Genomic DNA, 26,830 nt, shown 5'->3' with positions numbered 1-26,830 from the left:
TATTATTCTGACATTTCAAATTCTTAAAATAATGTGGTCAACCTAACTGACCTAAGACAGGGAATATTTACTAGGATTAAATGTCAGGAATTGTGAAAAACTGAGTTTAAATGTATTTGGCTAAGTTGTATGTAAACATCCGACTTCAACTGTATGTATATATGTTTTGCAATATCCCAAGTATTCTCAATACATTTAAGAATAATACATGTTGAATATTATCAACATTTTCATAATACGTGCCTGTTCTACACAATTCATTTTTCTGAACAAAAAAATGCCCACACTTTCAGTGAAGCGTACAGGTAGGTGCGTGCAGATGTGTTGTTTTCTCGTCCAAACCCAAGAGGTGAAGAATCACCAGGGAAACCAGAGGACATTTCACACTCTCAGGCTGCAGCTAGTGTCACAAAATGGAGGTGTTAGTCATTCTTCCTCTTCTCTGAGAGAAACAAAGCTGCTTTTCCTTATTCATCGGTGATGTTTTCACCTAGAGCTCCGAATTAAATACTTTAGTATGCCACTGTTTTTCTGAGGGAAAGCCTTGGTATACTATAATAATGTATATGCATGACTCCTATCATGACAATAAATCACATGCCTTAACTTAGTGCCATAACTAATTGTTGATGTACAGTAGCAAATTTTTCAGTCTCGATGATCTTGTACACGATGGCAAAGATGGACAAAAAATATATTAAGTTCAACATAAGTTCCATTTTGACCTGGGAAATACATTTGCTGAATACATGATCTAATGTTATATTTTTTTATATACAATTTTCCATGTACTTAAAAAATCTATGTTTTCAAATATGAATATGTATTGTATGGAGAGATAAAACACATTCTAAGGGATGCGTTTTCAATAGATAATGGTACGCATACAATACAGTACAATGTACCAACCCATTTGAAGTGAGAGTGTAAGTGCCTTAGGGTTAAGTGTCCTGGGTTGAAAGAGGACAGGGACTGGCAGCATTTGTCTTGTGTTTGAGTGAAAGGCAGTACCTTCTAAAGAGGACAGAGAGAGACAGGACCATCTGACAGCGTGGTGGCACAAAGGGAAACGGAGGATGGAAGTCCATTTTTTGTGCCACCTGCAGCCAAGGATGTGCTAAAGAGGAGGTTGGATTCCAGAGGAATGTCGTCAGGAACAAATCAACATACAAAAGGGACACGACAACCTTTTGCTCTTTTTTTTACGCAGAGCGAAAAGAGATATCAATTGAATCATTTAAGTGCATCATGAAAATGAAGAAAGAGCACAGAAGGTGAACATGTAATTGATTTATGACAACAGTGGACGCAAGCAGATGAAAGAGTTTTCAAATCTGGGTAAAAGAAGAATTTCACATAGTCAAGATAATGTCTTCGGTCAAGTGTTATCCTCTTGTAGGAATTTTAATGTCTCTTCTTCCCTTTCAAGGTCAGTCCCTTTTAAACTAATGTGTTGTTGATATCCTTATGATAATTGTGATGCACACAAATGTATTGTACAAAGTACTTAAAGTTTTAATTAAATGTGGATTCCACTTTCAGTCTTGTGTTTAGTATACAGGTGATTTACTGTATAACAATTTAAGAAATCATGCTGCCAAATAGTTGGAGGCATCTACTACATCGTAAGGACTGCTAATGACATTTTGAAGTTTAGAGTACATTTAATCATCTAAATTCAGTAAAATAATAATGTTATTTTATTTGATGATAACAGTATCTGTAGTTAAGTATTTATTTATTTATTATTGGTCACACTTTGGGTTCCTCATACATGGAATCAGCATTTTAGTGTCCTGTTTAAAAGTATATGAACTGCACATGGGTATAAAAAAATATATATATTTATAGGAAATAGCCCAATGTGGAAAACAACAGTAATACTTTGGGAACATTTGAGGTTAACTATGATTCTGTTCTATTCTGTTCTATGATGACTTCCTTCCTCCTTTCTCCTCCTCCTCCTCCAGTGTGTAGCCACCCCAGGGTGCGGGCTCAGGCAGAGGACAGGCTACTGAGGACTCTGTTCAGCCATTACAACAAACTGGCACGCCCTGTGGCCAATGTCTCTGATGTGGTGCATGTGCACTTTGGGTTGTCCATTGCCCAGCTCATTGATGTGGTGAGGAGGAAATACAACTTTAAATCCTTCAAAGCCATGCATACGCCTGAGTGCCAAAAATGTTGATTTTAATTGACTAATTATTGTTTGGAGAATACTAATGGTCGATTCAGTCAAATCTGCATTTACACAGTAGCTCTTTTTCTTGAGATCAAATAAAATCAAACAGTGGTTCTGGACTGTACTGTTTGAGTGCATGGTCAGAACTAACACACTTTGAAAACATCGTTATGACAGGGTTCACTGAATCCCAGCCTGTCTATGCAGATACTACAATGAGTAGGTGCATACCATCATCAACCATCTTTATACTGTTTGTCTTTTCTCAAAATCAGGATGAGAAAAATCAAATGATGATCACCAATGTCTGGGTGAAACATGTGAGTCCAATCAAAATGACACAACGTTTCTGTGTCTGAACGATCTATTGTATCTGTAGTGTGATTTGCTCACACTGAGTTTCTATTGGTCTGTTTCCTCCAGGAGTGGAATGACTACAAGCTCTGCTGGAATCCAAAGGAATACGAGAATGTCACCTCCATGCACATCCCATCCCATCTAATCTGGAGACCAGATATAGTTCTTTACAACAAGTATGTAACGTTTTAATGCCAAGTATGCATGCTAAGTATATACTTTGAAACATGTCCTAAATGTTCACCCATATTAAGAAATTACTTACATGATTCCTTACCTTTAAAAGTTGTTTAATAGTTCCCTTCTGTGTTGTGTGTAGAGTACAGGATGGACTTCTGTCTGGATGGATTTTTGTTTTTATATATAGACATAACAGGCATTAGTTGCATGTGTCTAAACTGCCTGATCCTTTTCTTTTTTCCCTAATTACTCAGATCAATAGAGCTACAGACACAATTTGTTATGTCAAACAAATTATATACAGTGCCTTCGCAAAGTATTCAGGACCGTTTACTTTTTCCACATTTTGTTACATTACAGAATTCATCTAAAATGTATTAAATAAAACAAATGATTCAGGAATCTACACACAATACCCCATAATGACAAAGAGAAAACAGGTTCATTTATTTTTCTGCAAATGTATTAAAATAAAAAAACAGGAAAAACTTGTTTACAGAAGATTTCAGACCCTTTGCTATGAGACTCAAAATTGAGCTCAGGTGCATCCTGTTTCCATTGATCATCCTTGAGATGTTTCTACAACTTGATTGGAGTCCACCTGTGCCAAACTGAGCAATTGGGGAAGAAGGGCCTTGGTCAGGGTGGTGACCAATAACCTGATGGTCACACTGACAGAGCTCTAGAGTTCCTTTGTGGAGATGGGGGAACCTTACAGAAGGACAACCATTTCTGCAACAGATGGAAGCCACTTCTCAGTAAAAGGCAAATGACATCCCGCTTGGAGTTTGACAAAAGGCATCTGAAGGACTCTCAGACCATGAGAAACAAGATTCTCTGGTCAAATGAAACCAAGATTGAACTCTTTGGCCTGAATTCCAAGCATCATGTCTGGAGGAAACCTGGCACCATCCCTACCGTGAAGCATGGTGGTGGCAGCATCATGCTGTGGGAATATTTTTCAGCAACAGGGACTGGGAGAATAGTCAGGATCGGGGGAAAGATGAATGGAGCAAAGTACAGAGAAATCCTTGATGAAAACCTGCTCCAGAGCACTCAGGACCTCAGACTGGGGAGAAGGGTGACTTTCCAACAGGACAACGACCCTAAGCACACAGCCAAGACAACACAGGAGAGGCTTCGGGACAAGTGTCTGAATGTCCTTGAGTGGCCCAGCCAGAGCCTGGACTTGAACCCGATCGAACATCACTGGAGAGACCTGAAAATAGCTGTGCAGAGACGCTCCCCATCCAACCTGTCAGAGCTTGAGAGGATCTGCAGAGCAGAATGGGAAAAACTCCCCAAATACAGGTGTGCCAAGCTTGCAGCGTCATACCCAAGAAGACTCAAGTTTGTAATCATTGCCAAAGGTGCTTCAACGAATACTGAGTGAGGGGTCTGAATACTTGTTTTTGCTTTGTCATTATGGGGTATTGTGTGTAGATTGATGAGGGAAAAAAACTATGTAAATTTTTTTTGAATAAGGCTGTAACCTAACAAAATGTGGAAAAAGTCAAGGGGTCTCAATACATTCTGAAGGCAATGTATGTCCTCTACCATTATCAACTGTAATTTCATTTCTATTGTAATTGAGTTCAAATTAAATAGACCGAGAACAGAACTACCGCAACGTTACTTTTGTACCTGCCGGCAGGGCGAGAGTAACACAGCCTATTAACCATAATTTTCTCATCTCACTTTACTTTGAATGTTGTAAATGTTTTTCACCATTTTCAATGACTGTTCATGCTTAGCCCTACAAATCTGGTGCTCCAGCTGTCCTTGTCATGCACGCTCCTCGCGTCCTAATAGAATAAACGTCTTCATTCTCTTCATAAACAGCAAAGTCATCATGCATATCACATTTCCATGGCTTGACAGAATTATAAAGATATACATTGAGTGTACAAAACATTAAGAACACCTTCCTAATATTGAGTTGCACCCCCACCATCAATTTGTCGGGGCATGGACTCTACAAGGTGTCGAAAGCATCCACAGGGATGCTGGCCCATGTTGACTCCAATGCTTCCCACAGTTGTATCAAGTTGTCTGGATGTCCTTTGGGTGGTGTACCATTCTTGATAGAAACAGTAAAAAACTGTTGAAACAAAAACCGAGCAGCATTGCAGTTCCTGACACAAACCGTTGCGCCTGGCACCTACTACTATACCCCCTTCAAAGGCACTTAAATATTTTGCCTTGCCCATTCACCCTCTGAATGGCACACATACACAATCCATGTGTCAATTATTTCAAGGCTTAAAAATCATTTTTTAACTTGTCTCCTCCCCTTCATCTACACTGATGAGTGGATTTAACAAGGGACATCAATAAGGGATCATAGCTTTCACCCGGTCAGTCTATGTCATGGAAAGAGCAGGTGTTCTTAATGTTTTGTACACTCAGTGTATATTTTTAACCACTAACCTGTCAATAAAAGCTTATGTGAGAAACTGATCCATCAAGTCAATTGATTAAGGCATAATTCTAATGATGTCTTATATCATTTTCAAACATTCAGTCACTTGTTGATATTTTGCTAACAGCAACATGAACTAGAGGAAACATTGGCCTGAGCTTAATGGTTTTATTTGATTTGATTCTAGGTCATCCGTTTACATTGGGTTACTTTCATCCCACCATCTCTCCTGTAACTTCTCCCAGGCTAACAGCCAAAACCAGCTAGAATGATATTTGAAACCTGTGGTATCATTTAGTCACTAGATTGGTTAAGAAAATTACAAATGTTTGGAACCTTAAACAACTAAACACAACTCTACAACTAAAAACACCTCCGGGTCCGTTTTTTTACTTACATCAAAACGTTTTGTTGATAACTCGGCGAAACATGGTCAGGTTAGACCGTTTTGTTTTGCAGGGAGGTCCTCCTCCACATTAGGAACATGCTGACTTCACTACGTCATTCTAGCTTCTGTGTTATCTGAGAAAATGGGCACGGTTACTTTCGCCCCTGCTCACCTAAAACAATATAACTCCGTGCCCATAGAGAATATGAATACTCATTTCGTTTGACCAACAGCAATAACAGCATAGCCACAACGCTAACATGCTGGGCTGTATAGCTAGCATAGAATGCTAAAAACAACACAGAGAGCTAGCAGCTCGTGCTCGGTGAACATTCCATTATGACTGTGTACAAATTGAAAATTCTAAACAAACAGAATTCAGACAAAACGTAAGAATAACGTTTACAGGAAACACATTTCACTTCTTTTACTGGACATGTAATGATATTGTCACTCTTTTAATGACATAATTAGCAGATATAATGACAGAATTAGCAGAGCAGAAACTATACATACCTTTTCACAAGGTCATCACTAGTTACCACACCAACTCATAAATCCCACCTATTTCCCAGAAATCAGATTTTTTACCTTAACCACACTGCTAACCTTATGCCTAACTTGAATTAAGACCAAAAAACACATTTTTGTTCTCGTGATTTATTACGATATAGACATTGTGACTGTGGTAACTAGTGGAAACCTTCTCACAAGAGCAGAAGGAAAGAGGAAGTAAAATGGGCAATGCAACAAGTTCACAGGAAATGGACCAAACCATTTTACAGTTCAAAGTTCATATTTTCTTATACCAACTCTTATGATCTTAGATGATAGGTACAGGTAGATTTTAGTATTATACCAACATAGTCATGGAAATATAATATGGCAATACCACAGTAGATCATTATTTCTGAAATAGAATAATCCCTAAAGTGACCTGATTGACCCAGTCCACTTTAAGATCATCCTGCCCAATCAACAGTGCCAGTCAACAATAGCGTTGCATGGGTAAAATCACTGGAGAAGCCAAGCAAGAAAAATTCCATATTACAACCTGTGTTGTGATAATTGCGTTGTTTGCTCTATAACCTGTTAGTTCATATGCCTTGTAACCATGATGTAAGACCTAAGGCCGAGACAATAAGAAGACAGAGTGGCAGAATAAATTCAACCACACCTTTGTTTCATCACAAAACCAGAGAGAAACATCTGTCTGGTGAAGTCCACACAACAAACAGTTACATGACAACAGCATGTTCAAGTAAGTTAATGTTTCCAACATTTTCAAACTACTAAACAACTATTGATTAGAACCATGGAGAGTTACCGCAACTCGCAAATAAAACAAGCCCTGCCTCCACTTTTCCAGCACCATTTCAACATCATCTAATCACCTATGTTAAGTCTACTACAATGACTAAAAGATGGAAGGACCATCCACACCTGAGCTCACTCAGTTTAGCTCAACGCTGATTGGCTATTATTTTAAAATAAAACAAATTCAAGGGAGGCCAAATGCTCGTTGGCTTCCCTTGCAATCTATGCTACTGGCGGCAACATCATAGACATAGATGGGCTACATATACAGAGACAGAGGAGCGCTGTTTCATTCGCATGGATGCTTTCTCCGGTGAGATATATTCAGCCTCTTGCGAATTGAAGGAAATGTATGAAACACAAAGAGACGAAAGATACATTATTTTGTATATTTTCTTATTTTTTTCAATGTCAATTTTTGGGTGAAGCCTGACTTCACTTGGCTTCACTTGGCTTCCATGAATACACTCCACTAAGAGTCTAAGTGTCGTACCCCTGGTATATCTAAATAAAATCATATTTTATTATGTGGCGAACCCACTGCAATTCGACTTCAATAGGACATGCTGCAATACAAACACAATGTTTGTATATATAGCCACAGCCACTCTTTTCTACCATTGAGAGTGGACGGGCAATTTATCTTAATTGTCTAATCTGTCAGGCCATTCCTTAACATATAATCAAGCTCTATCATGCCTTCTTATCTCTAGTGCAGATGGTGATTTTTCCGTGACCCACCTGACCAAGGCCCACCTGTTCCACGACGGGCGCATCAAGTGGGTTCCCCCGGCCATCTACAAGTCCTCCTGCAGCATCGACGTCACCTTCTTCCCTTTCGACCAGCAGAACTGCACCATGAAGTTTGGCTCGTGGACCTACGACCGCTCCAAGATCGACCTAATCAGCATGGCGGGCAATGTGGACCAGATGGACTACTGGGAAAGTGGCGAGTGGGTGCTGGTGGACGCCGTGGGCAACTACAACATCAAGAAGTACGAGTGCTGCCACGAGGTCTACTCTGACATCACCTATTCCTTCATCATCCGAAGACTACCGCTGTTCTACACCATTAATCTGATCGTGCCCTGTCTGCTGATCTCCTGCCTGACTGTCCTGGTGTTCTATCTGCCCTCTGACTGTGGAGAGAAGATCACCCTGTGTATCTCTGTGTTGCTGTCTCTCACCGTCTTCCTCTTGCTTATTACCGAGATCATCCCGTCCACCTCGCTGGTCATCTCGCTCATCGGGGAGTACCTCCTCTTCACCATGATCTTTGTCACCCTTTCCATCAGCATCACCATCTTCGTGCTCAACGTACACCACCGCTCGCCGCGCACGGACACCATGCCCCGCTGGGTGCGCCGCGTCTTCCTGGACGTTGTCCCCGGCTTCCTGTTCATCCGGCGGCCTGCCGCGGTCAAGGACAACAAGAAGAGGCTGGCGGAGGCCATGCAGAAGAGGGCCATGCTATGGGGTGAGCTGGAGGCTGAGCTGGAGGTCCAGGAGATCCTGGCCCGCTCCCCTTCTCTCTTCTTGGGCCGACCCATGGAGGGTTCCCTGCCCCCCAAGCTTCCCCAGCAACAGCAGCAGCCCCTGGACAAGTCCAGCCAGTACTCCATCCTCCCGGAGGAGCCGACCACCTCGTCCCAGCCAGGCTGCTCTCCTCTGTTCCTCCACCCTCTCTTCCCGCCCATGGACAAGCACCACGCGGCCAGGCCCAAGATGCGTTCCCTCAGCTTACAGTACGGCCTGGGTGAGAGGGAGCAGCCCCAGACCAGCATCCGCTGTCGCTCGCGCAGCATCCAGTACTGCTGCCTGCATGAGGAGGTCTCCTCCATGGGTAACGGCATGCAGCGGCCTCTCTCTCAGCACCCGTCCCTGATGGAGGAGAGGAAGCAGAGCTGCTCAGCTGTCTGCAAGTATCACTCAGGCCTGGCCAAGGAAGCCAAAGCAATGACCAAGGACCAGCGGCTCCTCGTCTTATCCCCGTCCATGAAGATGGCCATGGAAGGTGTGCAGTACATCGCAGACCACCTCCGTTCGGAGGATATCGACTTCTCTGTAAGCAAGGGTCTCATCATTAACATGTAAACTGAGGAGGCAAATCTATGAGCACAGACCCAGGCCCCTTCAGTTTATCTACAGTATTTGCACTCTGAAAATAGAGAATAGGGTGCGTCAGGGCACCCTCAGTTTTAGCAATTTGTATGCTGAAGATAATATTGTTTATTTCTACGGATAATTATTTAAAATATATCAAAAAAGGTACATGGCACAAAACTCAATCGGGCTTTACAGTTAGGAATGCCAGTGGATACAGGACTTGGCCGCACAATGCTGCATACTGTATTTCAATGGTGTGGCAGGGTAGCCTAGTGGTTAGAGTGTTGGACTAGTAACCGGAAGGTTGCAAGTTCAAATCCCCGAGCTGTCGTTCTGCCCTGAACAGGCAGTTAACCCACTGTTCCTAGGCCGTCATTGAAAATAAGAATTTGTTCTTAACTGACTTGCCTAGTTATATAAAGGTTAATTGTTTTTATTTTTTAAATGGTGAACAACCTGAACCGTAGGAACACAAATTCTATCAAATTCAATATTTCAACAGTGATTCATTTTGTGTTTGAAGTAACTAAAAACGAATTTCTGTCATTATTCAGGTGAAGCAGGAGTGGAAGTACGTGGCTATGGTCCTAGACCGGATCTTTCTGTGGTTGTTCATCTTGGTGTGTCTCCTGGGGACCCTCGGACTCTTCGTCCCTCCCTGGCTGGCTGGAATGATAGACCTATCTGTCTGACTCCAAACACTTCTGAAGCCATTGACCCTATGCACATTCAAGTTGTACAACTGATGAACAACTCACTTGCCACAATTTTGTTCTGCACAACATTAATTACACAAGCATTGTGGAGACACTGCACAATGCTTGTGTAAACATTTGTGTGCAGAAAATATCAGTTGTAAGGACAACCATTGTGTCAAATGCATTGTATATCAGTTGTGCAGACCTGAGTGTGAACAGGGCCATGGAGGATGTGACCAATGGACAGGAAACCTTCTCATTAATTAATTAATTGTGAAATGGCATTTGTAGATAAAAAGTGACACATAATTGTTTTGGATATGCTTTATTTTCCAGAAGCCAGCAGATGGAGCCAAAGGTCTCTAATGTGAAGGACAGAAGTTACATTGGGATTGTGAAAACATAGCGATAACTGCCAAAATAATGAAAACAATTGAGAAAATGTGGTATACAAAGTATATTGAAAGCAGGTGCTTCCGTACAGGTGTGGTTCCTAAGTTAATTAAGCAAATAACATCCCATCATGCTTAGGGTCATGTATAAAAATGCTGGGCAGGCCATTATTTTGGCTACTATGGCTCTGCCCCCATAGAATGACAATGCTCCCATCCACAGGGCATGAGTGGTCACTGAATGGTTTGATGAGCATGAAAATGATTTAAACCATATGCCATGGCTTTTTTAGTCACCAGATCTCAACCCAATTGAACACTTATGGGAGATTCTGGAGCGGGGCCTTGAGACAGGGTTTTCCACCACCATCAACAAAACATCAAATTATGGAATTTCTTGTGGAAGAATGGTGTCTCATCCCTCCAATAGAGTTACACTAGAATCTATGCCAAAGTGCATTGAAGCTGTTGGTGTATGTTGGTGTTCCCTTTATTTCGGCATTTACCTGTACCTGATACTATCCGGAAACAATAGGAATAATAAGCTAATAAAGTTTTATAAAATGATGTTTAAAAACAGCTTTAATAAAGCATTAGAGCATAATTTCTAACAAGATTTAAGCTAGTTTAAAACACAGAGCCTTAGGCTAAGTTTACAAAGGCAGTCCAATTCTAATCATTTGTCCAATTACTGGCAATGTTCTGATTGGTCAAAATATTAAAATTGGGCTGCCTGTGTAAACTCAGCGAAAGTAGCCTAGATGGGACATATTTTAATATCCAAACAAGGAACCTTATTATTTAACAGAAGAGAACATAGAGGATAGTGGCTCTGTCCGGTAACAGTGGGTGAAAGGTAAATACTGTACATACTCTTGGAAATTAGATCTCAACAATATTCCTCTACTTCTAGCATTAAGTCATTTATACCTGAAACTTACACCTATTCAATCCAGCTGTGCCCTACAGCAGCTACTATGTTACGTAGGTGGTATTTTCCTAAAGCTGTAAGGTTTAACGTGCTCTTAAATCTTGTTGTAATCAACACATTTTCACGTTGACTTTCACGTTTTTATCCTCTTTCTCTGTGCTGTAGTGCTGTTGTTTTTTCACTTGCAAGAAAACTAAAATTCACAATGCAGACGTTTTTCCCTTTTGTAAATGTTGTGATTTCTTCAGGGTCACCTTACAATTGAAACATCTACCACAATCATTGTGTCAAATTAGCAATAGAGAAACATTTGTGCTTCTTCAGTTTCTGTAATGGAAAAGATCTTTATGAAGAACTCCTCCAATTAAGGAAATACCACCCATTTCTTGAAATTCTTCCACCGATGGCCTCTTAGCCTTTACAGGATTACTGGCAACCCCAAAAGACACTGAGGAGTTTGTACTCTGGATTCCAAACGCTGGATAGAGGGGCTCAGTGAATGTGGTCTGAAAAGTGTAAAGGTGGGTCATTGTGTCAGAGGAGACCTCATAGAAGGACACAGTTCCAGCAGGATGGTCCAAAAACACTCCTACTCTCTTGTTTTGCTCAGATAGCTTTGGAGGGGAGGTTATTTTAGTGGTTTCATTATTGTAGTCGGCAGAGTCATGGTACTTGGAGCAGGCAAGACACCAGGAATTGCCATTGGATCCAAGCTTACAGACACGACCATTTCCTTTTCTGCTGATTCCTTTATATGCCACTCCTATGACAGTCAAGTGGCCACTCCCCTCTGCCTCCCAGTAATGGCGCCCACTCAGACCCTCTGTACACAGCACCTGTGGACAGTCAAATCTCTCGGGGTGGTCAGGATACAGCTGCTGCTGTCGAACCCCTGTCACCTGTCTGTTTCCTTGAGACAGTGATAGGAGTCTGCTTACTGTGTTTAGGTCTAGAGCGGGCTCACAGGCATCTGTGGATGAAAAGAGGAGGGGAAATAAGCTGGATCAACCCACGGGTGGGATCTGAACTACCTCATCACTAAAGTGTCTTACCTCCACTACATTTAGAGGAATAATGAATGTGTTATTTTAGTACATTGACCAAAATAGATGAGATGTTAAAACAAAGAAACATACATACACTGCTTAAGCAGCTGTGGTTCTATCCAGATCTCTTCATTATGGTCCACACTGTGGCAGAGGAACAGAGAGTGAGTGAGTGAGTGACAAGGAATCAAGTAAAGTGTTGCCATTGGAATTACTGAAGGTCAGAATTCAATCTTGTGGTTCAAATAGGAGAGAAATATGCATACAAATGAAAAGATTGGCACAGATTTACTGCACTAACTTGAGATTACAATGGGCCTCGTCCAGTTTAGCAGAAAGAAGCTTCACGCCTGAGTCTCCTGGGTGATTGAAGCTCAGGTCCAACTCTCTCAGGTGGGAGGGGTTTGACCACAGAGCTGAAGCCAGAACAGCACAGCCTTCCTCTGTGACTTTACAGAATGACAGCCTGCAGAAAAAAAACAATTTGGGCTTTTACAACATGACTGAGGCTGGTGAGAGCTGAACTATCTTTTCAGAGATACACTACTGTTAAAGCATTTACATCTACATGTTGGTTATTTAGCAGACTGTCATGATCGTCTAATGAATAAATGGACCAAGGCACAGCGTGCATAGAGTTCCACATGTTTAATTCATGAAACTCACCAAAACAATAAAGAACAAAAACGAACGTGACGCTATGCAGTGCACACAAGCAATAATACATAAACAAGATCCCACACCAAACAGGTTGGAAAAGGCTGCCTAAATATGATCCCCAATCAGAGACAACGATAGACAGCTGTCTCTGATTGGGAACCATACCAAGCCAACCTAGAAATAAATAAACTAGAATGCCCACCCTAACCAAAATAGAGAATAAAGGATCTCTAAGGTCAGGGCATGACACAGACACGCTTATCCAGCCAGTGCATTCAAATAGGGTAGTGTAGGTAAGAGAACCACATATCACAGTCATTGTAAGTATAAACTTTCTAAAACGTCTATCAGAGAAATCAGAGCAAGTGAGGAAAGACAAGTGTTAGAGCAAGAAAGACAGTAACGTGTTTTTATGATCTAGGGCTAGATGACATCAGAATGACATACGCATAGCTTTGTTTTGGAGGTGTCAAAGGTGGAACTGCGTTAGAGCTGTCAAATCCACAAGCAGCTCGTTGTGTTACCTGATCACAGACACTGCCATTGGATACAACGAAACCACACCTGACTATAATCCGACAAATCCCATGCAGCCGCATTACAAACACTCAAATTAGACTGATGCATAAATCCCCCATCTAAATGAACATGAAAACATGCATTAGCCTCACATCAATGGTTTGACATTGGAGAGTCATTATTTCTAACATCGATAGAGCCGACACTTTCTAGCGCCATTTTGAACATCTAACACAGTAGGGATATAAGAAAGGGACTGGTTTGTGACACAAAAGTGCAGCTGCTCACTGATATGTCACCTCATACTGCAGTTACACCTCCAACGCTGGCTGACGCTGGTTAACGCTCAATCTGATTGAATCCAAGCCATAGTAATGTACAGTATGTTCGTAAATACTGACCTCAGTATCTCTAGTCTACAGTTTTGATGGCCTAGTCCAGCAGAGAGCAACTTCACTCCTGAATCCTGCAGGTCATTGTGACTCAGGTCCAGCTCTCTCAGGTGAGAGGAGGTTGAGCTGAGAGCTATGGCCAACTCTTCACAACAGTCTTCTGTCAGACAACATCGATTCAGCCTAAATGAAAGAAATAATAATATTACAACATACTAGGCAACAAGTAGCCATAAAAAGAGGAAAATCACAAAGTATTGACTGACCTCAGTTTTTCCAGTTTACAGTGTAGGCTCAACAATCCAGCAGCAAGCAGCTTCACTCCATAATCCTTCAGTCTGTTGTAACTCAGGTCCAACTCAATAAGAGATAAGTTAAGAGAGACCAATATTTCACAAGACTCCCCTGTGATGCCACAGCCAGTAAGTCTATAAAGATGTGAGAACATACCATTGAAACAGGCTGGGATGAACTTCCCAAAAACATAAAGATCATCTTTAGCATTAAGATTATTGTTCGTCCATTTTCTACCAATGTACTTTTAAGATGATCTTAATGCTAATTATGATCAACGAAAACAGAATGCATTAGAGCTTGCTCTGAAAATTAACCTCAAAGGGATTGTTTGGGATATTGGCAACGATGCCCTTTATCTACTTCCCAAGAGTCAGTTGAACTTGTGTAAACCATTTTTATGTCTCTGTGTTCAGTGTGATGGACGTTGCCAACTTGCGTTAGCGCAATTGCTAACTTGCGTTAGCGCAATTGAAACTAGCTTTAGGGCAAGCAAATGCTACTGTAGTTAGCATTGGCCTCTAACTTCCTTTACACTGTACAGTCATATAAATGGTATTCACAAGATTATCTGACTCTGGGGAAGTAGATAAAGTTCCAAACTATGTCTTTAACAAAACAATCCAACAATGTTACAGTTTCTGGTTTTCTTAAAACTTCTTAAAGCATTGTAGGTTAAGGGCTTGTAATTCAGCATTTCACTGTAAGGTCTACACCTGTTGCATTCGGCGCATGTGTCAAATACAATTTGATTTGGTGATATAAAGATGTCTCCAAATGTACTGACCTCAGTGTCTCCAGTTTGCAGTGTGGATCCTCCAGTCCAGCAAAAAGTATAAACTCTCCATCATCAAACAGCTCACTGTTCCTCAGGTCCAACTCTCTCAGAGGTGAGTATGCAGATTGGAGAACGGAGGCCAGTGTGTCACAGACCTGATTTGAAAGAGTACAGCCAGACAGTCTGCAGAAACAGAGAACATATCATTTCAGTCTGATGTTGTGCAGGCCATGGCAAACTGTTAAATCCTATTTTATTTGGTGTCTGCTGAGTAGGATTGGTTCATAATAACTTGATCTCATGCAACCTGTTGTTCTGATAAAAAAATATAGATATATAAGTGAAATGAAAGCAAACGCACACAAATGGTTAGGGCTATTAGGTCTCTCAGCATACATACATATTATGAAAAATGTGGGCTAGAATTATTCAGATTTCATCATTTTCTGGTATGTGTGAGATTAGTATTGACTGAAGCCTTACATTGCCTTTCTGCAGTTTCTTACAGCTGGGAGCAGTCTGTCATGCCCCTCCTCTGATGTGTTGTATTTCACCAAGTCAAACTCATCCTGCACCTCCTCTGACATCAGAAGCACATAGGCCAGTGCTGAGCAGTCAGCAGGTGACAGTTCTTCTCCAGACTCAAGGAACTTCTGAACGTTCTCCTGAACTGAATTGTCCTTCATCTCAGTCAAACAGAGGAAAAGGTTGATGTACCTTTCAGGTGACACATGATGTGCACCAGGATTCTTGAGGTATTTTCTAATCTCCTCAACAGTCTCTGAGCTGATCTTTGTCTTTGGCAGTAGGCCTTGCAACAATCTCTGATTGGAATCCAGTGTTATGCCAACAAGGAAGCGGAGGAATAGGTCCAGGTGTCCATTTAGACTATTCATGGCTTTGTCCACCATCATCTTCAGCAACTCATGCAAGGGAAGCGCTGCAGAAGTATTCTCCAGGAAAGACTCAAGGGCCTTGATGTTGTTGCTCACACAGCAGTGAAAGACATGCAGTGCAGCAAGGAACTCCTGAAAGGTCAGGTGCACAAAGCAGTACACCTTTGAATACAACCCACACTCTTCTTTCAGGAATTCTGTGCAAAACTCTGAGTATGTTGAGGCTTCACTAACATCAATCCCACAGTTTCTCAGGTCTTCCTCGTCGAATATGATATTGCCCTCTTGCAGCTGTTCAAATGCTAATCGTGCCAGGTTCAAAATGAAGATTTTCTTTGATGCCAAGATCTTCTGTCTATCCCTCTCATTCTGCCCTTGATACTTTTCATTTGCCAGGTTTATCTGAATGACCATGAGGCGAGCGTACATCTCAGTCAGAGTTGTAAGGATCTCTCCTCTCTCATTTCTCTGTTTACAAAACACATCCTCTAGAACCTTTGCAGTGATCCAACAGAAGACTGGTATGTGGCACATGATGTGGAGGCTCCTTGATGTCTTTACATGTGTTATGATTTTGTTGGCTAGTTTCCCTTCACCGAATCTCTTCTTAAAGTATTCTTCTCTCTGCGTGTCAGTGAATCCTCGTACTTCTGAAATCCGGCTGACCAAGTCGCGGGGAATCTGATTTGCTGCTGCTGGTCTGGAGGTTATCCAGAGGAGCGCTTTGGGACACAGAGTCCCCTTGATGAGGTTAGTCAGCAACTCGTCTACTGATGAGATCTGTGTCATATCAAACAGTGTCTCGTTGTTTTGGAAATCCAAGGGAAGTCTGCTTTCATCCAGACCATCAAAGATGAACAGAACTTCACCATCAGTGTAGTTCTTTACATCTTCTATCTCAGAAAGTTCAGGGTGAAAGCCATTTAAAAGTCCATGAAGACTGCATTGTTTTTTAATCAGATTCAGCTCTCTGAAAGGAAGCACAAATATGAAATCTACATCTTGATTGGCTTGTCCTTCTGCCCAGTCGACGATGAACTTTTTCACTGAGACCGTTTTTCCGATTCCAGCGATGCCCTTCGTCAGCACAGTCCTTATGCGTTCCTCTTCTCCATGTGATTGTTTAAAAATGTTATTACAGTCGATAGGGGTGTCTGGTGATGTTTTTCTCCTGGATGTATATTCAATCTGCCGAACCTCATGTTCTTTATTAACCCCTTCACACTCTCCCTGTGTGATGTAGAGCTGTGTGTAAATCCTATTAAGGGGAGTTTGATCTACTGCAGTGCCTTCTAACACCAATGCAAACTTCTTCCTCAGACTGGCTTTGTATGTCTTGAGAATATCATTCGCTAGAATGAAATGTAAACAAAAACATGAAGTTCAAGTTATGAAGTAAAGCACCTTACTCTTATTGTAACCCTCTTTTGAATAAGTTTACTCTGTCACTCAGAAGCCACTCAAAGTCTCAGAACAAACATTCATGTGGAGTATATTGCTCCAGCCAACTGATTCTGAGATTCAAACTTATATCACCATTTTGAATTAACACCAGATCAAAATATATTTATGCTGAGTTGAATGAATTAGATCTGGGGAAAATGCCTAAATCTGTGGTGTTGTTTTTTTGTGCTGTCAAATACCAGGTCGTATGGTACGCCTGGGGCAGGCGTAATGAACTGATGCTCAACTCACTGGAGAAACAAAAGAGAGAAAAGACAGAGACTGAGTTAAAGTAGTCCACCATTCTATTCCTAAAGAGGACAATCATCATTGATATAAGGTGTCAGGAAATTGAATGTGCACAATAAAGTGTATAGGGCCTTACTTTAGTAGTATATAGAACAGTAGCAACACTTGATGGAGAATAGGCAGTAGATAGAATTACAAGAAATACAATGTTTGATGCCTTACCCTTGTTGTGTGGAACAGCTATGTGGGGCTTCTAGAAATAATAAAGAAAAACAATAATTATTGTAGGAATCCTACAGTTCTGAATATGAATTTAAGGAATCCTGGAGTAAGTAAATCAACCGTATGACAACACATCAGCTACCATCTGACCTGGGCAGAGAATAGTTGTAAATACCAACTTTTCAAATACTTACTGTAAGGTAGTCAAATATAGTTTACATAGAGTTTCAACTTAAAGGCAACTTTTTTCTTCGATATTCAAATACAGGTCTCAAAAAAACTAATCATATCTGAACGTATTTTGAATAACTCTCAGAAAACCAAATAATATTTGAAAGTATTTGATTATATGCAAGTTATTTGAAGAAAAAAAATGTATTTGATGGCTGACAAATACGGTATTCCAATAGTTGTAGTCACCTCCAAAGTAACTATTTGTTCCCCAGGGAAAATAGTTACTTTCCACAAAGCATAGTTAAAACTATAGTTATCCCAGGTCTGCACAACACAACACAACATAACATCTGACCTGAGATGTTTCACTAAAACCGGTATCTGTTCATACAGACATCAACTGTGTGAGAATGATAAAGTGTTCACCTGTTTTTGGCACAGTGATGATGATGTCTCTTACAGTAGAGTTGTAGATGAATGGGGCGATGATAGTGCTTCCATCCTGCGCTCTAATGGAGGTTGGGATAGAAACTACTCTATGCTCCTCAACATGCTGGTCTTCTGTTAATTGACAATCAAACAGAACAACATTGGCATAGTGACTTGAAAATTGGTGGTGAACATTCTAATTGCACGTAGATCCAAATGTACTTGGTCAATCATTTTGAGCCTTAAACATTATAAGGATACTTTTTCTTACAAATAAATCGGAAAAATAATCATTATTTTCATAAATGTGTCTTACTTTCTTGGTGTCTAATAACATGTTGTTGTAGTAGGTTCGGTTCAGAATGTGTTCTGGATCTCTTTCCACACTCGGGGCAGCCAGGGTCTCCTGATGGAGCAGGCTGGTCCCTGTAGCTGCCGATGCACTGTCTGCACACTCTGTGTCCACAGTTAAAAGAGACGGGGTCTCTCAGCCCCTGCTCACACACTGAACAGCTGGACTGATGTTACGGTGCGTGAATGAGGACCCAAAAGCGAATTAACTTAGACAGAGCTTCTTTAATTACCAAACATAGGTAGGCTCAGACGGACCGGCAGATTCCGACAGGACAAGACAAGGTTACAGCAAACATGACGACAGTCTGGTTCAGGCATGAAACACAACAAACAAGAATCCGACAAGGACAGGAACAAAAACAGAGAGAGATATAGGGACCTAATCAGAGGGAAAAAGGGAACAGGTGGGAAACGGGGTGAATGGGTAGTTAGGAGGAGACAAGGTACAGCTGGGGGAAAGAGGAGGAGAAAAGGTAACCTAACAACGACCAGCAGAGGGAGACAGGGGGAAGGGAAAGGACAGAGACAAGACACAACATGACAGTACATGACAGTACCCCCCCACTCACCGAGCGCCTCCTGGCGCACTCGAGGAGGAAACCTGGCGGCAACGGAGGAAATCCTCGATCAGCGCACGGTCCAGCACGTCCCGAGAGGGAACCCAACTCCTCTCCTCAGGACCGTACCCCTCCCAATCTACGAGGTACTGGTGACCACGGCCCCGAGGACGCATGTCCAAAATTCTACGGACCCTGTAGATGGGTGCGCCCTCGACAAGGATGGGGGGGGGGGGGGGGGAAGACGAGCGGGGGCGCGAAGGACGGGCTTGATGCAGGAGACATGGAAGACCGGGTGGACGCGACGAAGGTATCGCGGAAGAAGAAGAAGTCGAACTGCGACAGGATTAATGACCCGAGAAATACGGAACGGACCAATGAACCGCGGGGTCAACTTGCGAGAAGCCGTCTTAAGGGGAAGGTTCTGAGTGGAGAGCCAAACTCTCTGACCGCGACAATATCTAGGACTCTTAGTTCTACGCTTATTAGCAGCCCTCACAGTCTGCGTCCTATAACGGCAAAGTGCAGACCTGACCCTCTTCCAGGTGCGCTCGCAACGTTGGACAAAAGCCTGAGCGGAGGGGACGCTGGACTCGGCGAACTGAGATGAGAACAGCGGAGGCTGGTACCCGAGGCTACTCTGAAAAGGAGATAGCCCGGTCGCAGACGAAGGAAGCGAGTTGTGGGCGTATTCTGCCCAGGGGAGCTGTTCTGACCAAGACGCAGGGTTACGAAAAGAAAGACTGCGTAAGATGCGACCAATAGTCTGATTGGCCCGTTCTGCTTGACCGTTAGACTGGGGGTGAAAGCCGGAAGAGAGACTGACGGAAGCCCCAATCAAACGGCAAAACTCCCTCCAAAATTGAGACGTGAATTGCGGACCTCTGTCCGAAACGACGTCTGACGGAAGGCCATGAATTCTGAAAACATTCTCGATGATGATTTGTGCCGTCTCTTTAGCAGAAGGAAGCTTAGCAAGGGGAATGAAATGAGCCGCCTTAGAGAACCTATCGACAACCGTAAGAATAACAGTCTTCCCCGCTGACGAAGGCAGTCCGGTGACAAAATCTAAGGCGATGTGAGACCACGGTCGAGAGGGAATAGGAAGCGGCCTGAGACGGCCGGCAGGAGGAGAGTTACCGGACTTAGTCTGCGCGCAGACCGAACAAGCAGCCACGAAACGACGCGTGTCATGCTCCCGGGTGGGCCACCAAAAACGCTGGCGAATGGAAGCAAGCGTACCCCGAACGCCAGGGTGGCCGGCTAACTTGGCAGAGTGAGCCCACTGAAGAACGGCCAGACGAGTAGGAACGGGAACGAAAAGAAGGTTCCTAGGACAAGCGCGCGGCGACGGAGTGTGAGTGAGCGCTTGTTTTACCTGCCTCTCAATTCCCCAGACAGTCAACCCGACAACACGCCCCTCAGGGAGAATCCCCTCGGGGTCAGTGGAGGCTACTGAAGAACTGAAGAGACGAGACAAAGCATCAGGCTTGGTGTTCTTAGAGCCCGGACGATAAGAAATCACGAACTCGAAACGAGCGAAAAACAGCGCCCAACGCGCCTGACGCGCATTAAGTCGTTTGGCAGAAGGGATGTACTCAAGGTTCCTATGGTCAGTCCAAACGACAAAAGGAACGGTCGCCCCCTCCAACCACTGTCGCCATTCGCCTAGGGCTAACCGGATGGCGAGCAGTTCGCGGTTACCCACATCATAGTTACGTTCCGACGGCGACAGGCGATGAGAAAAATACGCGCATGGGTGGACCTTGTCGTCAGAGAGGGAGCGCTGAGAAAGAATGGCTCCCACGCCCACCTCTGACGCGTCAACCTCGACAACGAACTGTCTAGAGACGTCAGGTGTAACAAGGATAGGAGCGGATGTAAAACGATTCTTGAGGAGATCAAAAGCTCCCTGGGCGGAAACGGACCACTTAAAGCACGTCTTGACAGAAGTAAGGGCTGTGAGAGGAGCTGCCACCTGACCGAAATTACGGATGAAACGACGATAGAAGTTCGCGAAGCCGAGAAAGCGCTGCAGCTCGACGCGTGACTTAGGGACGGGCCAATCAATGACAGCTTGGACCTTAGCGGGATCCATCTTAATGCCTTCAGCGGAAATAACAGAACCGAGAAATGTGACGGAGGAGGCATGAAAAGTGCACTTCTCAGCCTTCACAAAAAGACAATTCTCTAAAAGGCGCTGGAGGACACGTCGAACGTGCTGAACATGAATCTGGAGTGACGGTGAAAAAATCAGGATATCGTCAAGGTAAACGAAAACAAAGATGTTCAGCATGTCTCTCAGGACATCATTGACTAATGCCTGAAAGACAGCTGGAGCGTTAGCGAGGCCGAAAGGAAGAACCCGGTATTCAAAGTGCCCTAACGGAGTGTTAAACGCCGTCTTCCACTCGTCCCCCTCCCTGATGCGCACGAGATGGTAAGCGTTACGAAGGTCCAACTTAGTGAAAAACCTGGCTCCCTGCAGGATCTCGAAGGCTGAAGACATAAGAGGAAGCGGATAACGATTCTTCACTGTTATGTCATTCAGCCCCCGATAATCTATGCAGGGGCGCAGAGACCCGTCCTTCTTCTTGACAAAAAAAAACCCCACTCCGGCGGGAGAGGAGGAGGGGACTATGGTACCGGCGTCAAGAGCTACAGACAAATAATCTTCGAGAGCCTTACGTTCGGGAGCCGACAGAGAGTATAGTCTACCCCGGGGGGGGGGTGGTTCCCGGAAGGAGATCAATACTACAATCATACGACCGGTGTGGAGGAAGAGAGGTGGCCCTGGACCGACTGAACACCGTGCGCAGATCGTGATATTCCTCCGGCACCCCTGTCAAATCACCAGGCTCCTCCTGTGAAGAAGAGACAGAGGAAACAGGAGGGATAGCAGACATTAAACATTTCACATGACAAGAGACGTTCCAGGAGAGGATAGAATTACTAGACCAATTAATGGAAGGATTATGACAAACTAGCCAGGGATGGCCCAAAACAACAGGTGTAAAAGGTGAACGAAAAATTAAAAAAGAAATGGTTTCACTATGATTACCAGAAACAGTGAGGGTTAAAGGTAGCGTCTCACGCTGAATCCTGGGGAGAGGACTACCATCCAGGGCGAACAAGGCCGTGGGCTCCTTTAACTGTCTGAGAGGAATGTCATGTTCCCGAGCCCAGGTCTCGTCCATAAAACAGCCCTCCGCCCCAGAGTCTATTAAGGCACTGCAGGAAGCTGACGAACCGGTCCAGCGTAGATGGACCGACAAGGTAGTGCAGGATCTTGAAGGAGAGACAGGAGTAGTAGCGCTCACCAGTAGCCCTCCGCTTACTGACGAGCTCTGGCCTTTTACTGGACATGAAGTGACAAAATGACCAGCGGAACCGCAATAGAGACAGAGGCGGTTGGTGATTCTCCGTTCCCTCTCCTTAGTCGAGATGCGGATACCTCCCAGCTGCATGGGCTCAGCACCCGAGCCGGCAGAGGAAGATGGTAGTGATGCGGAGAGGGGGGCGACGGAGAGCGCGAGCTCCTTTCCACGAGCTCGGTGACGAAGATCAACCCGTCGCTCAATGCGAATAGCGAGTTCAATCAAGGAATCCACGCTGGAAGGAACCTCCCGGGAGAGAATCTCATCCTTTACCTCTGCGCGGAGACCCTCCAGAAGACGAGCGAGCAAGGCCGGCTCGTTCCAGCCACTGGAGACAGCAAGAGTGCGAAACTCAATAGAGTAGTCTGTTATGGATCGATTGCCTTGACATAGGGAAGACAGGGCCCTGGAAGCCTCCTCCCCAAAAACAGATCGATCAAAAACCCGTATCATCTCCTCCTTAAAGTCCTGATACTGGTTAGTACACTCAGCCCTTGCCTCCCAGATTGCCGTGCCCCACTCACGAGCCCGTCCAATAAGGAGAGATATGACGTAGGCGACACGAGCAGTGCTCCTGGAGTAAGTGTTGGGCTGGAGAGAAAACACAATATCACACTGGGTGAGGAACGAGCGGCATTCAGTGGGCTCCCCAGAGTAACACGGCGGGTTATTGATTCTGGTCTCCGGAGATTCGAAAGCCCTGGGAGTGGCCGGTGGATCGAGGCGGAGATGGTGAACCTGTTCTGTGAGGTTGGAGACTTGGGTGGCCAGGGTCTCAACGGCATGTCGAGCAGCAGACACTTCCTGCTCGTGTCTGCCTAGCATCGCTCCCTGGATCCCGACGGCTGAGTGGAGAGGATCCGAAGTCGCTGGGTCCATTCTTGGTCGGATTCTTCTGTTACGGTGCGTGAATGAGGACCCAAAAGCGAATTAACTTAGACAGAGCTTCTTTAATTACCAAACATAGGTAGGCTCAGACGGACCGGCAGATTCCGACAGGACAAGACAAGGTTACAGCAAACATGACGACAGTCTGGTTCAGGCATGAAACACAACAAACAAGAATCCGACAAGGACAGGAACAAAAACAGAGAGAGATATAGGGACCTAATCAGAGGGAAAAAGGGAACAGGTGGGAAACGGGGTGAATGGGTAGTTAGGAGGAGACAAGGTACAGCTGGGGGAAAGAGGAGGAGAAAAGGTAACCTAACAACGACCAGCAGAGGGAGACAGGGTGAAGGGAAAGGACAGAGACAAGACACAACATGACAGTACATGACACTGATGCTCGTTCAGACCTTCCCTCCAGCTCCACTCATTGCTGAGCGAGAGAGAAGAGCTATTCAGTGTGTTTGTGTGTGTGTACTTGTTTTCCTACATTATCAGGACCTCATTGTCCTAACATTTCACCCTAATGTCCTGAAAAGGTAAGAAAACAAGTCAGGACATTTTTCAGGTCCTGAATTTGTTCAAATGCTATTTTAAGCTTTAGGGTTAATTTTAGGTTTTTGGGATTAAGGTTAGGGTTAGGGTTAGATTTAGGGTTAGGTTTAAGGTTAGGGAAATAGGATTTTTAATGTTCAAGCATTTGTACAGTCCAAAAATTCTGGAATTTCACAAAAACATAGCTTTGTGTGTGAGTGTCATGTGTCTGTCACATGTCGTTATGGCTTCATTGAGGGATGTTGACGCAACATAAAAGACTGAAACAAATAAAAAAAACAGGAAGAACGACCAATTAAGAAAGCTTGTGCCATCCCTCTGCTGTGGCGAAACTGCCTGCTGAGCCAGCACGAGTGTTTAGCAATCAATACCATTAATAGGAAGTCATTGTTTATTTTCATGACAGGCGTCCACACGCAGGGTGTTGTATTGTTGGGAGGTAGAATAAACATGTGTATAAGCCCATGTATCCCCCTCTTCTTCAATACCCATAGGACAAAAACCCACCTGTGTTCCATTACAGCGGATTTTACTCAGCACATGGAGTTGGATCCTTCATCATGGTAGACCTTCAACATCTTTTCAACAATGTCTGTCACGCCTCTTGGGATGGGTGGGAAGTCCTACAGAGTCACAGAAAAACCTGAACCAACTCATCTCCAGGACACCCAGAAGGTCTATAAGGGAGTGTGTCATGTTGACAAGCTGAAACATGCACGTTAGCATGGCCACCAGATGAGAACGAAACTCTGTAAAACTGAGACTCATAACCAATTTATTTATCTTTATCTACTCCTATTATTACTTCAGAACTAAAGGGCGCAATTTTGCTCTTTTCAGAACTCACTTTCTATTTACAGAATAAATCCATAGCAGCAACGTTTCGGTCCGGAGCAGTGAGATCTTTATTTTATTATTTCTTACACACAGTGGGACAAACACAGGTGTAAATAAAACTAGTTTTGATGCAGTGGAGCTGTGCCCTTTGCTTTTGTTCTATCAGTTTGGTGAACAAATATGTTGTTTTTCTCTAAAAGGGCAGCACTTATACAGTCATTAGTGCTGTGCACATCCCAGGCTGACTATATTTAAGATGCCTGCCAGATCTCACAACGCCACCACTGTTTTTATAATAGTCACGTTCCAGACAAACTACATTTCAAGCATTACATTGCATTAAACAATGGGCATCAGATTGCTATATCATAAGATGTGGTTAGCTGATATGTTAAATACCAATCCATGCGTTGTGAGATCTGGCAGCTAGGCGTCCGCAATCCAGTCGGCCTGGAACACGGCACTATCTTAAACTGCATTCTCTAGGTATGTGTTATCTACGGATATCTTACATAACATGGACATGTGATAAAAGAACACTTTGTTCGACTGGCCTGGCCTAAAGAGAGGTACGTGCACAGTCTAGCCACATGCTATTAACGTCATGTTGACGGTTGGTATGCAGCCATACCAATATTTCTAGTTTTGTCAAGTGGGCAGCATGAAAGCCTGAGACCCACACTGAAAACAAGTGTTGTATAAAAAAAACATTATTGTGTTATTCTCTATTTGATTTGTCCTTTATTAACTGTACAATTGTTTACTCTAAAAAATAAATGTTTTCTGATCAGTCTCATTGCACAAATACCAATCTGTCTGGATATGTTGAGGTTTATATGTCTCTTCCTGATAAATAACTTGGTTACTGTAAAACTTCTGTCAATCATTAGCCACAGTGGTGAGTAGCCAAATGCATCACAGAAAACAGTTGAACAATTCCTAAGCCGTGACGTCTGGAGCAGTAATACTTTACATCAGAGTAGAGGTATTACTATATCATGTGGACAACAATGAAATGCATTACTGGGCCAATAAGTAATCCCCAAAGCACATTCCAGTCCAACCCGCCACAACAGTATGTGCCCACAACTTCGTTGCCTAGGTCATAGTGAATCCTGTAATATAAAACCAAACATTTTCCCTTTTAAGAAAACAAAAACTAACCAACTGGAAATGTATAGTGATATCATCTGGTCTGTTCTGCTTACCCTCTGTTCGTTTGATGGTTATGATGTGCGATTTTCTTCCTTCTTATTACACCCAAGACCTCCTGAGTCTGACTTTTGGTTTCAGTTATTGTCAGGTTGATATTGACTGTACTTATCAACAGTCCGTCCTTACAAGCGCAAATCTGCATTTATTTTCTCTCTCTCTCTCTCTCTATTTACATTGCCAAAGCAAGTGAAATAGATAATAAGGCCGAGCAAAGATGAATTATAAACAAACAGTCGGTTAAATTCATGGTTAATGCATCATTTTCAGATATATTAAAAGTGATTAAGAGACGAAACAACAATGTCATTGAACCAATTCACTGTCCAGAGATCAGGGCATTCATCAGCAAAGACTGATAGTATTTTGGACAACCAAATTGAAGTCAAAATTATTGATGAAATCGAAGTGTGTCAGCTGTAGGGTGACTTGAGATTCATAATTTACATTTTACCGGTACTACCAGTAGTCTAGGCCAACCGTTAACACCAAGATGGAATGCATTTGAAGTGATGGTGCGCCGCCAAGAACAGCTAGCATGTCCTGCAAAGTACATTACCATTGGCACGCGCACACTAATTTGCGGGGGGGGGGGGGGGGGGTACTGTCACACCCTGACCTGAGAGAGCATTTTTATGTTTTTGAGTAATAAAGAATCATGAACACTTACGACGCTGCGTTTTGTCCATGCCTTCCAACATGAGATGTTACAGAACTACCCACCACCAAAGGACCAAGCAGCGTGGTAAAAAGGACGAGTGGACATGGGAGGAGATCCTGGATGGAAAAGGACTATGGGCGCAGGCTGGAGAGTATCGCTGTCCAAGGGAGGAGATAGAAGCAGCAAGAGCGGAACGACGAAGATATGAGGAATTAGAGGAACGGCGACAACAACGGGAGCCCGAGAGGCAGCCCCCAAAAAATGTTTTGGGGGGACACGGGGTGATTGGTGGTGTCAGGATTTAGATCTGAGCC

The 26,830-nt window shown here is 43.5% G+C and overlaps 2 protein-coding genes across 2 annotated transcripts; one reads left to right on the top strand and one right to left on the bottom strand.

The window, feature by feature from the left end:
* The first annotated feature begins 277 nt into the window (after positions 1-277).
* LOC110529034 (neuronal acetylcholine receptor subunit alpha-4-like) lies at positions 278-9,893 on the top strand. Its single transcript, XM_036984458.1, has 6 exons — positions 278-305; positions 1,971-2,122; positions 2,458-2,502; positions 2,606-2,715; positions 7,560-8,910; positions 9,507-9,893. Exons 1-6 carry the CDS (start codon positions 278-280, stop codon positions 9,642-9,644), a joined length of 1,824 nt encoding a protein of 607 aa, XP_036840353.1. The 3' UTR covers positions 9,645-9,893.
* A 69-nt stretch (positions 9,894-9,962) lies between these two features.
* Positions 9,963-25,965, bottom strand: LOC110528537 (NACHT, LRR and PYD domains-containing protein 12). The gene is made up of 12 exons (XM_021610651.2): positions 25,852-25,965; positions 24,314-24,429; positions 18,392-18,531; positions 18,073-18,207; positions 17,474-17,503; positions 15,146-16,910; positions 14,672-14,845; positions 13,857-14,018; positions 13,600-13,773; positions 12,321-12,485; positions 12,114-12,163; positions 9,963-11,943 (listed from the first exon to the last, which is right to left on the bottom strand). Exons 2-12 carry the CDS (start codon positions 24,322-24,324, stop codon positions 11,294-11,296), a joined length of 3,456 nt encoding a protein of 1,151 aa, XP_021466326.1. The 5' UTR covers positions 24,325-24,429; positions 25,852-25,965; the 3' UTR covers positions 9,963-11,293.
* Positions 25,966-26,830: the final 865 nt, after the last annotated feature.

Source organism: Oncorhynchus mykiss, chromosome 7 (assembly GCF_013265735.2).
Source record: "Oncorhynchus mykiss isolate Arlee chromosome 7, USDA_OmykA_1.1, whole genome shotgun sequence".
In the NCBI taxonomy this organism is placed as follows: Eukaryota; Metazoa; Chordata; class Actinopteri; order Salmoniformes; family Salmonidae; genus Oncorhynchus; species Oncorhynchus mykiss.
The sequence above is the reverse complement of the archived record's forward strand: the minus strand, read 5'-3'. Positions and strand labels throughout refer to the sequence as shown.

Bases quoted from the DNA above. Each gene is read 5' to 3' on its own strand.
- LOC110528537 (XM_021610651.2), bottom strand. The intron at 16,911-17,473 runs GGTAAGGCATCA...ATTTCATTCTAG, and splicing joins TAGCTGTTCCACACAACAAG to CGAATGATATTCTCAAGACA. The intron at 11,944-12,113 runs GTATGTATGTTT...TTTCATCCACAG, and splicing joins ACCACAGCTGCTTAAGCAGT to ATGCCTGTGAGCCCGCTCTA.
- LOC110529034 (XM_036984458.1), top strand. From the start codon at position 278: ATGCCCACACTTTCAGTGAAGCGTACAG. The intron at 2,716-7,559 runs GTATGTAACGTT...TCTTATCTCTAG, and splicing joins GATATAGTTCTTTACAACAA to TGCAGATGGTGATTTTTCCG. The intron at 8,911-9,506 runs GTAAGCAAGGGT...GTCATTATTCAG, and splicing joins CGGAGGATATCGACTTCTCT to GTGAAGCAGGAGTGGAAGTA.